At 41.3% G+C, this 13,972-nt stretch overlaps 1 protein-coding gene across 1 annotated transcript in view; it reads left to right on the top strand.

Annotated features, from left to right (window-relative positions):
• DST (dystonin) overlaps positions 1-13,972 on the top strand; it is a 473,375-nt gene that overhangs the window by 437,401 nt on the left and 22,002 nt on the right. The window contains exons 85-89 of the mRNA XM_084622757.1: positions 1,070-1,189; positions 5,688-5,857; positions 6,376-6,535; positions 7,778-7,972; positions 8,965-9,093. Coding sequence (XP_084478883.1) covers positions 1,070-1,189; positions 5,688-5,857; positions 6,376-6,535; positions 7,778-7,972; positions 8,965-9,093 — 774 coding nt within the window. The remainder of the gene's footprint in view (positions 1-1,069; positions 1,190-5,687; positions 5,858-6,375; positions 6,536-7,777; positions 7,973-8,964; positions 9,094-13,972) is intronic.

The raw sequence follows: 13,972 nt of genomic DNA, 5'->3' as shown, positions 1-13,972 counted from the left end.
TAGTAGTGCCTTCTGCCTCCCAGAAGAAATTACAAAATCAACTTTTTTACTGGAAAGAGTGTGATGGACCCATTTCGGTATTAGAGAGCAAGATATTGTCCACTGTTTTCTTTTTAGTGGTGTGTTTTACCCTAATAATGTTTAATTCTCCCTGCCCTTATATTGACCGCTGCAACAATATCTTCTGTCTGGCAAGGACACTCTTCTGACTTACTGTGAGGAAGAACTTAAGAAATGGGAATGCTCATACATAATTCACCTCTCCAGGAATTGGTCATTTAATCTCTGATTCATATGTCCCTCAGCAAGGGACATATGTGATAGATGGGGAAGTGGAGTTTAGTGTGTTTAAATTTCAACAGGGAAGTGTTTGTTTACTTTATTGAAATGGAGTCGTGTCCATGATCACAAGCCAAGACACATTCCTGTGTTAATTGTTGCCACCACACAACTGGGATGACACAAACTGTTAGATGTAATAAATTGTGCAATCCTATAATAAAATACCATTTATTTTCAAATAACGTCTCTCTCACTCACACTCTCTCTCTCTCACAGACACACACACACACACACACAAATCTGCAGGAAGATGTATGGTCGAGAGAGAATACTTTGCAGAGCTGGTCACAGTGACTCCCAGACAATCAGAAAGCAGAAACAATATAGGGAGATGGAGAGTAGTATAACAGTATAGCTGAGTGCTGACATCAAGAGCCAGGTCCCCAGCCCCGACCAGTGCAGGGCCCAAATGGATGGAAAGGGATTCTAATTGTTCTATGCTCCCACTCCTTGGCCAGCTGGGTGAGGAGACAGACCGATATCAGGGAAAGGAAACAAAAACAGGGATTTTCTGTACAGTCAAGAAGATTTAGTACAGGCAGCTCAGAAGAAGTGGGGGCCATGAAGAGAGGACGTCTCCTTAGATTTGCTCCTTGATTGCACCTCTCTCTAGCAGCTGGTCACACTCTGGCCCTGAGATGGCATGTCAGGTTTTAATCTTTTCTGAATATTTTATGTACTAACATGTTTATACATTTGTGTGAATCCAAGTCATGCTTTTCCACAGTTCCATGAAGCCTGGAACAAACTTATGACATGGTTGGAAGAGTCAGAAAAGTCATTGGATTCAGAGCTCGAAATTGCAAATGATCCAGACAAAATAAAGTTGCAGCTTACACAGCATAAGGTAAGTCATGAATGATGAAATGCAGGATGTCCAAGTCCAATGGCAGGAAAGTCTATCAAGCCTGTACTGTTTAATCAGCAGAGAGCAATAGATTTATGGCTTTGCTATGCTGAAATGTTTGCCAGCATCAAATTAAAATGCTGGCTCATTTCCAGATGGAAAAATTAGTGGGAATGAGAGGGGCTCTTCCCAGTCACTGTTCATCTGTGGAGAAGAAGTTAACTGTGAAGAGGAAAGACAAAATAATAGGGAACCATGGAAACTGTCAACAAAGAGAGAGAGAAATATTTGATGAAAAAGGAAAATATCCAAAGAGATTATAGTATATGCTTCTTTGGTCTTTAAAATCACAGTTACCAAAATTACAGTTACCAACAAATTGCTTTGATGTGTATTGTGTTAGGATGATTTAAAATCTGCTTTTCACATTTTAGGATTCCCTCAAAAGTAAGAAATACTCTTGTATTTTGACTGGCAAATCCTTCATATGTCAAGTAGAAAGATTAGTTAAATAATTTGAAAAGCATCAAGTACAATGGAATTGACAGTAACAAGGGTGAAATGTGTAAGAGTAGGAGAGAGAACTCTCTCTGCTTGGGAACCACAGCTCTGAAACTCCTTTCAACAAACCCAGCTGCTTTCAGCTGTAAATGTAAATCTCACCTGATTGATTTGGCTTTTCCATAACTAATAATAGTAAGGTGAAAGGGAAAAAAATCAACTTCAGTCCCCACAAAAGACAGAAAAATCCCTGAGGAAATCTTTACTTTAACTTTATTTTTTAAACAGCCCAGGTAACATGATGATGGGCATTGCATGGATGGATGGTAGACTCCTCTAACGTAAAGTTGTGTGGAAAAGTTTAACTTGGAAGAATTTTCTCAGCAATAAAGGCATGCTTGTGACTGTAGGACAGTTGGTTTTTCTGCAGTGTTGATATAGAATTGTCCTGCTCTTTTAAACTATTTCCATGGTGTTCCCCAGCCACTGCTATTCCTTTGTTCCACATGGTGTTCTCAAGAGATTGCACCTCCACATTTCCGCCCTTAGTCTAGCTCCTTATAATGATCGCTTTATACCCCCTTAAAGTCCTTGCACTATACTATTGTGTTTGTTTTCCCCTACAGTCTCCAATTCATTTTTTTATCCTCTCTTATTTTCCATGATAGCTTAAGCTTTGCATATCAACATGGAAAATATTTTCCTTTACTTTTAGAAAGTTGGCTGCGTGTCAAGCAACACTGGCTTTACCTTCATTTGCTCTTGAAAGCTTCAGCTAAACTTGTGCTAATGTTCTTGCTAGTTCTGCATTTTAGTATGCTCTGGGGTTTGCTATAGTTGCCAAAATTTAAAATCATATAGAATTAGAGCAAAATGCAGGCATTATGATCATCCTTTTTGCCTGTTCTGATCACATCATCCCCCTACGAATCCCTCCACTGCTATCCTTCTCCACATCATCAAGTTCAAATTTCTTTTGGTGTCCTTCAAGGCCCAATGTAACTGCCCCTCCTACTTCCCTGCTCATGTCTTTTATTGGGTTGTCTGCCATCCCTCTCCTCTCCACCAGTGAAACTACCCTCCATGTCCTATTTGTCTGTTTCTCCCACAAATAATATGGCACCTCTTTCATGTCTCCACCTGGTGGGCAAACTCACTACCCTCCTTATTTAAATGCCTCCTTCAAGTCCCCCTTCTTCCAAAATGCCTACAAGAAACTAGCTGCCTAAGTCATCTGCTTATTAATTTTATTTAAATCTTATGAATCACATCTATGATGAGGGATGGAGTGCAGTGTGGCATACAAACACTGTGATTGAAGCTGGCAATTGTTTTGGAGGCTAGTGAGGGACATAAATGATAGAAGGAGGACAGGAGATGATTTCAGTGTGTTTAATCATCAAGAAAAACAAAAAATTCAACCAAATTTGTATTTAATAAGCCAGGTGCCTCTCATCATCCTGCATTTCATCCTGCTCATATGTTGTCTCTTTCCTCCCATCCGAAGTCTGTCTTTGTCTTTTCAGACCAGGAATCTGTGAGCCAGCCTTTTCTTGTTCTACTTAGTTAATGATATTATTATCTGAACTGATGGTGTGCACTGAAGTTGTGTGTGTGTTGTCTGCAATAACTCTGCTTCACTGTTTGCCAGGTTATCACTGCAAAAAAATTAATAATAATAAAACTCCCCACAACATCCCCCACGATAAAATGTTCTCTCTCTCTCTCTCATATATTTATTTATGTTGCCAGGGATTTTGATGGTTATTCATGGTCTGTTTATTAGTTATTTTTTTCTCCTTTGTATATTATTTTTAGAAGTCAGAGATGGAAAAACCCTATTAGGTCATCCAGTCCATCCTTGACCTAATGCATTTTTATTCCTTACATGATTTGGCTCGCTTAACCTGTGAATATAAGTACCAATCTGCCATGGAAAGAAAGTACTGTAGATAATTAAATATTGAAGGTTTCATTCACCGATCTACAGTTAATATCTGAGGTGACTTAAACCATGGGCTAAAAAACTGCTCTCAGTTACACCTCAGTGAAATCAAGTGAAAGTGGAATTTGGCATTATTTATCTAGGCTAACCCTGGAAGAATGAATTAATTAAAACCTTTTGTTCATCTCTGACTCCACTTTTACTGTATAGTCTTTCTCCAGCAGCTATTTCATTTTGTCTGTTTGTGAAAATCAAGCAACACTACATATGTAGCGCTGGGTGATTAACAGCCCCACCAAAGAAAATATAAATTCACGAACAGTTTAAACTATTTTTTAAAATTTCATATGAAAAGGAGCTTTTTTATTCAGAGTTTTTTGTCTCCCCCATACTTCCCCTCCACTTTGAAAGTACTTTGAAAAGATCTTAGTTTATCCTAGGGAAAGATTGTGTGTGTGTGTACAAGATTGTTTCTCAAAGGGTGCAGGTAGACTACTTCAGGTTTCTTAAGGGGTGGAAAAAGAAAGGGAGATGAAATATTAAATCATAAAATAAATGCAGCGGTAGGGCCATGACCTTGATTTCTTTGTGAACCCCAATTTGCCACTGTCATCCAGGAGAGTTTGGGTGTTGACGGAAGGTACACAACAGGACCTTCCAGTAGGGGGTTTGAATATGAGACTTCAGAACTTGGTGGACTGTTACATCCAGGTTGAGTAGTGTACAAAGCTCAAGTCAGCAGTGACTACAGGGCTTTCTCCCTATCCTTTTCTGTGTTCTGAGAACGTCTGGTTCATATCATACTTAGTAGTAATTCCATAAGGAAAGTTGTAGCATTATTTCTATTGTAGGCCCAGATTAGATTCTCTTTCAACAAGCTCTGCACAAAAGCTCTTTTTGGTTTGTGATTCTCTTGACACAGAAAATTTGTTTGATTTTGAAGGTGTGAGTTTAATGAACCACAGCCCCTCATTTGTCACTGTTTGTCCATACATAATTCAAAAAGGCATGGGTTAAAACATAATCATCTAACTGATTTTAAACCTTGCTGCTGTCAGAAAATTGCTGGAGAGCGTTGTGGGATCTTTTGGCAGTCTCCTTTTAGTTAATTATTTACTATGATGTTCTATTAACCGTTGTGGGGTACCAGGTGATTTGCATTTGCCCATGTTCCTTTGCTGGTGGCAAGACATTGCCAACTGCAGAATGCAGCTCTATAGAGAAGGCACAGTCAATACTGACCAATCTGATGGGAGCTTTAATCAGGTCTCACAGTCCTTCTTAGCCCCTTACTCACAGACCTGCCACCAAAAGGCATAATTCCCAGCCTCAACGACATTATTCAGATTCCACTCGTCTTTCCAAGGGGCCTGTGTCTGCACTTCCTTTGCACACAGAACTCCCAGTGACGATTCTCTGGATCAAATGACCGCAAGATTAGGCCCTTTTATGTTAAGAACTTTGCATCTCTGGAGCCCATATCCTCCAGTCTGGACAAGATATGCTGGGCTAATGAACCCCTTTGCAGCCCCTGGATCCAGTCTACATGAGCCTGGGCCCTCAACACAAATTAGTGCAGATAGAGTAATGCTCTATTTTAATCCCTCTGTCCATACTCCCGAAGGGTTGTTCCAGATAGCAAGGTTACTCTGGTCATTCCCCTTTCCTTGTGCTGAGGGATAGGAAGGTGGTGGTGTAGCAATTGCTATGGCCAGCTCTGCTATAGCCAGTTCAGGAGGAATCCTCAAGGGGTTAGTTAAATCAGATTTCAGGCTGTTCATGCTTGCAGATCAGTACAGAGGAGCTAGAGCAGGGGAAAGGATCTGGCTCCAGACCTCTAGTACTTTAAGCTTCATCATAACACTAGCAGACCAGAAATCTTTTAATTTCACTTGCATTTTAATATGATTTATGGGAGATATAAAGATTTTCTTACAGTGTCATTTATAAATGTATTTATTGGTTCAAAAATTATATGAAAAGAAAGAATTAGCGAAAGCTCACGAGTACCTAGTACTATACAGGTGTTTACTTTTCCTTCTACTCCTACAGGAGTTCCAGAAATCTCTTGGAGCCAAACATTCTGTGTATGACACCACAAACAGGACTGGACGCTCCCTCAAAGAGAAAACCTCTCTGGCGGATGACAATTTGAAACTGGACGATATGCTGAGTGAGCTGAGAGACAAATGGGATACGATCTGTGGAAAATCTGTGGAAAGGTAAAATGAAAGGCCAAGTTTCCTTGTTTTAAAGGAGACTTGCAGAGATAAAGAAGAGGGGGTTGTGTTCTTTTTGTGCTTCTCTATGCTGAATAAAGAGGAACAGAAGTTGCTTGTTTGGAGTCTTTTAAATGGGGGAGCACAAGCACTGCTCCTTCCTAGTATTCCTGGTGCTCTGGTCACCTCAAAGGGAAAGATGGGCAGGGAGATGGCCTTGCTTTTCCTCGGCACCAGGCACCCTTGCTGAGGGGAAATGCACTAAAGTGAGCTCTACTCTGCATCCTTCCAAGAGGTGGTGCAATGTGTATGCTCTCCTTGCATTCCAGGGAGCTCTGAGAAGCCATGCCCATCCTTCCTCTCCCCACAGACTCCCACAGTGACCCTATGGGTTTTTTTCTTTCACTAGCTGCTGAAAAAAATCGTTATCTATTAGCGACTGTTGGATGCTGTCAGTTATATTGCAGGTTTCCTTAATGAATGTGATTGATTTTTTTCTTAGTGGTTTTTTTTTCCCCCAGACAAAACAAACTGGAGGAAGCCCTGTTATTTTCAGGACAATTTACTGATGCTCTGCAGGCTCTCATCGACTGGCTATATAAAATTGAACCTCAGTTAGCAGAAGATCAGCCAGTGCATGGAGACATCGATTTGGTGATGAACCTGATTGACAATCACAAAGTAATTACAAAAATATTTTTCTAATTATTATTAATTAATATCAGACTGTGGGCAGCTACTTCAATATAATTTTTATTTGGTCCTTCTGTAATTGTAAAAAGAAATGTTTTCTTAGAATCTGAAGAGAACCATTTAACCTGGAATGTTTGGACATCACAAAGCTGCTGACTACAATGGAAAATGCTGTGAAATCAGCACTATTAAGTGCTACCAAGGCTCGATCCGCTGTAGCTTGGAGAGGGGTTTTGTGAAGTGAAGCTTGACGTGGATCCAGGACATAGCCAGTGAATCTGTCACTCTGCAGGCCCGGCCCAGCCCAGCGCTATGGTAGAAAAAGCTGCTGTGGAGGCCGTTGTAATCCAATCATTGTAGCTGTGGTGCAGTTGAGTGTGGAATGATTCCATTCCCTTCACATCAGCCACCACTGTGTCCCATTGTCAGAAGTCTGTTTACTCAGACTTTGGGCAGAGGAGAAAATATCTGGCCCTCGCATAAGAGATGTATCTTAGAAACATAGACATGTGTGTCCTGGAACCAATGCTGCAGTCACATTGTGCCCTTTAACTAATATATCAGTAGTAATGCAGTGCACTGTAATTGTCATATCATGTAAAAGGGTCTTGAAAGTGGATATTTTTCCAGCTGTGAACCTGAACATGCAATCACTTAAATATGTGACATAATCTATAGCCCATCCAGTCAAATTACCAGATGGACTTTTATTTATATTTTACTATTTTAACCCTGCTTCTTGATGTGCACTTTATCTGACTGCACTGTGATTTGGGACAGACTTGCACATTCATCATTGTGTCAGTGAATCGATTGCTTTGAAGGGCTTAAAGCCCGTATGTTAAGGTGACCATCTTTTTGTGCATCGCAGTGGGTCAAGTAGTTCAGAGGGTCTAACTACAAATATACTTCCATGTTTCACGAGGCTAGACAACTTTTTCAGGTTGAGTGAGCTTTTTTGCCAGTGTAAATGAGCCAGTGTTGAAGCGCAGAGGGTTTTCTTGCAGAAAATGTGCAAAAATATGGAGCCATTTAACCCCAGTTGAGAAGAAAGCCAAATGTAGGGTGTAAAAATCTTAATGTGTGCATTTTAGAATGTTTAGATTGAGGTATTTTCTGTGAAACTACATCCTACGTTAGTCTTCTCCATATCCCCACTAACTAGGTCAAACATGAGACACTGAAGCCATGATAAATTGAACATGTTAAATGTGTGTGCATGGTCCCCAGGTCTTCCAGAAGGAGCTGGGGAAGAAGACAAGCAGTGTCCAGGCTCTGAAACGCTCTGCTCGAGAACTCATAGAAGGCAGTCGTGATGACTCCTCCTGGGTAAAGGTCCAAATGCAGGAGCTAAGCACTCGCTGGGAGACTGTCTGCGCCCTGTCCGTATCCAAGCAAACGCGACTGGAACAGGCCCTCCATCAGGTAAAAAGGCTAGGAGAAGCAGAGAGAAAACAGACAAATATACTGCTTGAAAACTTAATGTTATAATTAAGAAAATGGTCAAAAAAATTCAAATATTTTTTTCCCCTAATTTTATACTTTTTCACTACAGGGTAGGTTGTGCCTTTTCTTCTTTTTTCTTCTTATTATTATACTGGGTTAGCACCTGGGAGCCCCAGTCACGGACCAGGGCACCCATTGTACAAACAACCAGCAAAAAGAGACTATCTGCCCCAAAGACCTTACAATCTAAATAAAGCCTTTTAGGCACAGCCCTGAGTAAGGGCTGGTGTGGAGATGCCCCACCCCAGAGGACGCTTAGGTGGGAAATCATACATTCACTCCTTGAGCGTCCTGGTGCTCAAGAGGGTGCATCCTTTAGCAAGGGACAGCTTGTTCTCACTGTGTGCCAAGCCCACTGTACCCACTGCCTTCTTTGGGGTAATATGTTCCCCCAGGGAGCTCAAAAGAAGTAGTAATGTGCTACCTCTAACCCAGGGACTATGAATATAGGTAGTCTTTATATGGGGTGCCCACGGATGGGCTCTCCCCTTGTCCTCTCTACCCACATAAGACTTACTCTGTTAATTTTTCTTAAGTAATGATTAAGGCTACTCAGAAAGTATCATTCCCATCTCTCCAGCTGATACATGAAAACACCTCCTTTGGCATTTTTCAGAATGAAGGCATGACCTTCTGAGATGAGCTGCACATACACTATAAATCAGAAGGTTAACGGCATGAACAGGCTTTTAGGCTTCCTACAATTTTTGAGATGCATGAGACATTTTTACAGGCATGGAAATGTAGTACTGTATATCATTGACTTTTTAATGGAAAGTTAATGTGCCTGTACTGCTACATGATGAATGACTCCAAAGCTGGACTCAGCTTCATTGTTCAAGGGAAGAATCCAAAGCCGAGTGATTTCTGTCAGATTCCCTCAGAAAGGGCTGTGGTTTTTTTCTTAACAGGCAGAGGAATTTCACTCTGTTGTGCATGTTCTTCTGGAGTGGCTGGCTGAGGCAGAGCAGGCCCTTCGTTTCCATGGCATCCTTCCAGATGATGAAGAGGCTCTGCGGACACTAATAGATCAGCACAGGGTAAGTAAGATAATGGAGAGGATGCTGACTGCTGGACTTGATTTACTGAAAGGAAATAAAATGAAACAAAGCAAAGTATCTCTAGTATAATCACGTCCTGCAACAAGACTTGTTTTCTAGAATAAGAAATTAAAAGTTCTGTAAATTTGAGGGTTCAACACCCATTTTTAGTTCAGGCTATCTGTCTATCAGAGTAACATCTCACTAGGCTTTAAAGCCATTTTGTCTTACTAAGAAAATAATGCAAAAAATTGCATTTTTAAAGGAGTTGTTTAAAATTAGAGACTGGTTCAAAAACTGTCTTGCAAGCAATGTAATTTGGTAAGCTTTGTTGATAGGATGTTTTAATACCAACAGTATAGCTGTTCTCCTAGCAATTCTGAGTGAAACCACCATACACTGTTTTTGTCAAGGTCATCTATATATGTCATCAACATGATGTATTCAGCCATTAACCTTCTGTCATGATGAAACACCATGTTGACATGCTTCTCATGCATTAGGTATTGAAATATTACAGTGACAAAGATACTGGAGATGTTAGGTTACAAGTCATCAAACTGGATTTCAACTAATGAAATGTGAAAATAACTAAGTTAATGACACAGCTAAGGAAAAATTCAGGGGCATATCTCTTCCCATTGAGAAAGTTACCTCCCAAAAAACCAAAACACCTTCCATGCAGTTGTAGTAGTAATAATAATAATAGCAGCAATAATAATAAAAACTTGTGTGCAGTTAACATGAGAACATAAGAATGGCCACTCTGGGTCAGACCAATGGTGCATGTAGCTCAGAATTCTGTCTTCCAACAGTGGCCAATGCCAGGTGCTTCAAAGGGAATGAACAGAACAGGGCAATTATCGAGTGATCCATCCCCTGTCGTCCACCCCAGCATCTGGCAGTCAGAGGCTTAGGGACACCCAGAGCATGGGGTTGCATCGCTGACCATCTTAGCTAAAAGCCATTGGTGGACCTATCCTCCAGCAACTTGTATGGATTTATATAGTGGCATTATGATATTTTCTCTGGTGTTATGTATCCCTTTCCTAATGGTTCCTAAAATTCAGTTAACTTTTTTGACTGCCCCGTACATGGACAAGTTTCAGAGTAGCAGCCATGTTAGTCTGTATCCGCAAAAAGAAAAGGAGTACTTTTGGCACCTTAGAGATTAACAAATTTATTTCATTGGATGCAAGCAGTGGAAAATACAGTGGGGAGATTTTATATCCACAAAGAGCATGAAACAATGGGTGTTAACATGCACACTGTAATGAGAGTGATCAGGTAATCGAGTGATGTCGGAGTGATATACACAGAGAACAGTCTAGATCCATCCTCTTAGGAACCCCCTTTCAGGTAGCTGAAAGCAGCTATCAAATCCCCCCTCATCCTTCTCTTCCGCAGACTAAACAATTCCAGTTCCCTCAGCCTCTCCTCATAAGTCATGTGTTCCAGTCCCCTAATCATTTTTGTTGCCCTCTGCTGGACGTTTTCCAATATTTTCAAATCCTTCTTGTAGTGTGGGGCCCAAAACTGGACACGGTACTCCAGATGAGGACTCACCAATGTCGAATAGAGGGAAACGATCACGTCCCTTGATCTGCTGGCAGTACCCCTACTTATACATCCCAAAATGCCATTGGCCTTCTTGACAACAAGGGCACACTGTTGACTCATATCCAGCTTCTTGTTCACTGTAACCTGTAGGTCATTTTCTGCAGAACTGCTGCCTAGCCATTTGGTCCCTAGTCCGTAGCGGTGCATAGGATTCTTCCGTCCTAAGTGCAGGACTATGCACTTGTCCTTGTTGAACCTCATCAGATTTCTTTTGGCCCAATCCCAAATTTGTCTCGGTCCCTCTGTATCCCATCCCTACCCTCCAGCGTATCTACCTCTCCTCCCAGTTTAGTGTCATCTGCAACCTTGCTGAGGGTGTAATCCACGCCATCCTCCAGATCATTAATTAAGATACTGAACAAAACCGGCCCCAGGATCGACCCTTGGGGCACTCCACTTGATACCAGCTGCCAACTAGACATGGAGCTATTGATCACTTCCCGTTGAGCCTGACAATCTAGCCAACTTTCTTTCCACCTTATAGTTCATTCATCCAGCCCATACTTCTTTAACTTGCTGGGAAGAATACTGTGGGAGACCGTGTCAAAAGCTTTGCTAAAGTCAAGGAACAACACGTCCACTGCTTTCCCCTCATCCACAGAGCCAGTTATCTCATCATAGAAGGCTATTAGAATAGTCAGGCATGACTTTCCCTTGGTGAATCCATGCTGACTGTTCCTGATCACTTTCCTCTCCTCTAAATGCTTCAGAATTGATTCCTTGAGGACCTGCTCCATGATTTTTCCAGGGACTGAGGTGAGGTTGACTGGCCTGTAGTTCCCCAGATCCTCCTCCTTCCCTTTTTTAAAGATGGACACTACATTAGCCTTTTTCCAGTTGTCCGGAACCTCCCCCGATCACCATGATTTTTCAAAGATAATGGCCAATGGCTCTGCAATCACATCCGCCAACTCCTTTAGCACTCTTGGATGCAGCTCATACAGCCCCATGGACTTGTGCTTGTCCAGCTTTTCTAAATAGTCCCAAACCACTTCTTTCTCCACAGAGGGCTGGTCACCTCCTCCCCATGCTGTGCTGCCCAGTGCAGTAGTGTGGGAGCTGACCTTGTTCGTGAAGACAGAGGCAAAAAAGCATTGAGTACGTATGCTTTTTCCACATCCTCTGTCACTAGGTTGCCTCCCTCATTCAGGAACGGGCCCACACTTTCGTTTACTTTCTTCTTCTTGTTAACATTCCTGAAGAAACCCTTCTTGTTACTCTTAACATCTCTTGCTAGCTGCAACTCCAAGTGTGATTTGGCCTTCCTGATTTCACTCCTGCATGCCTGAGCAATATTTTTATACTCTTCCCTGGTCATTTGTCCAATCTTCCACTTCTTGTAAGCTTCTTTTTTGTGTTTAAGATCAGCAAGGATTTCACTGTGAAGCTAAGCTGGTTGCCTGCCATATTTACCATTCTTTCTACACATCGGGATGGTTTGTTCTGGTAACCTCAATAAGGATTCTTTAAAATACAGTCAGCTCTCCTGAACTTCTTTCCCCCCCATGTTATTCTCCCAGGGGATCCTGCCCATCCATTCCCTGAGGGAGTCAAAGTCTGCTTTTCTGAAGTCCAGGGTCCATATTCTGCTGCTCTCCTTTCTTCCTTGTGTCAGGATCCTGAACTTGACCATCTCATGGTCACTGCCTCCCAGGTTCCCATCCACTTTTGCTTCCCCTACTAATTCTTCCCGGTTTGTGAGCAGCAGGTCAAGAAGACCTCTGCCCCTCGTTGGTTCCTCCAGCACGTGCACCAGAAAATTGTCTCGTACACTTCCCAAAAACTTCCTGGATTGTCTGTACACCGCTGTATTGCTCTCCCAGCAGATATCAGGGTGATTGAAGTCTCCCATGAGAACCAGGGCCTGCGATCTCGTAACTTCCATTAGATGCCGGAAGAAAGCCTCGTCCACCTCATCCCCCTGGTCCGATGGTTTATAGCAGACTCCCACCATGACATCACCCTTGTTGCTCACACTTCTAAACTTAATCCAGAGACTCTCAGGTTTTTCTGCAGTTTCATACTGGCGCTCTGAGCAGTGCCATTAATGCCATGGAAGGGCTGCCAGCTGCTTTTCTGGTATCTTTGAGGGAGTGAAGTATGCCTGTTATCTGCCTGTCCTCTCTAGCTGCTCCAAATGGTTCCCTTTTGGTTTTTTTGCTCTCCTCTGTGAAATCCTGATCCTGCTGAAGTCAGTGTCAAAACCCCAATTGATTTTAATGGGGCCTGCATGTCATCCTGTGCCACTAGACTAATAAAATAATTCCCACAAAAAATAAAACTTAGCTAAGATATAGTTAAGATTGCTAAGTCCACTCTAAGAGAAAATGTACCATTAATCACATTATTTTTTGTAAAAAAAGAATAAACATTGAAACTATGGAGTTCACAATCTAAGAACAATTCTGACAGCATCCTTAATACCCGATGCCCACATTAATAAATTGAAAAAATTCTCACAAGGTAGCACAGTACACTTTTGGGCTCACCAGAGTTACTATTCTCCAAACGTTAATAACCAATTTTCAAATGCCACTTTCCGATGAGAGGTTAGGAAGGAAGGGGCTTATACAGCAGCTCTCACTGCAACCTTAACCAGGGGGCTTCAACCAGTGCCTTCATAATAAAAAATACCATAACTGTTTTAGAGCTGCTTACTTAGTCTCGTTAGATGTTACTTTACTGGGGGGTTAGATTCAATCTTTTAATTACTGTCTATTGGTGATGATGTAAATTTCAAATATGTACCTAAGTACCTAATTTGTCTCCTAAACTTGGTATAAAGAAAAGAAGTACTTGTGGCACCTTAGAGACTAACAAATACTTGGTATGTGTGTTGTACCAATTAATATTGCAAAGGATGACTTGCTTTTGAAATCTGTATAGCATTACCATTTGTGTTATACATTGTTAATTTGATCATGAGTGTGATATCTCCAATGTATATATGAAATTTTTAGGAGAAAAGATGAAAGGTAGGTAAGTGTGGTATGTTACATAAATTTAAAACATCATCTCTCTTCCATCTGTGTTGCTACAATATTATCCCAAATCACTTATTAGATTATAATGACTGCATTATTGAGGTAAATGTTAAATGTGTCCTTTATTCACAATGCATGTTATAATTCCTGTAAAATGATTTTAATACCTTTGTATCGAGCCACATATTGAAAGCTTTTCATTTTTAGGCATTTAACCTCAAAGGTCCATTTTTATGTCCCACTATTTAGCTTTTTTCTTGAAAACTGTACATGAT

This window comes from Lepidochelys olivacea (assembly GCF_965140295.1).
Source record: "Lepidochelys olivacea isolate rLepOli2 genome assembly, chromosome: 3".
NCBI classification, from domain to species: domain Eukaryota; kingdom Metazoa; phylum Chordata; order Testudines; family Cheloniidae; genus Lepidochelys; species Lepidochelys olivacea.
This window is presented reverse-complemented; position numbering and strand designations above follow the sequence as displayed.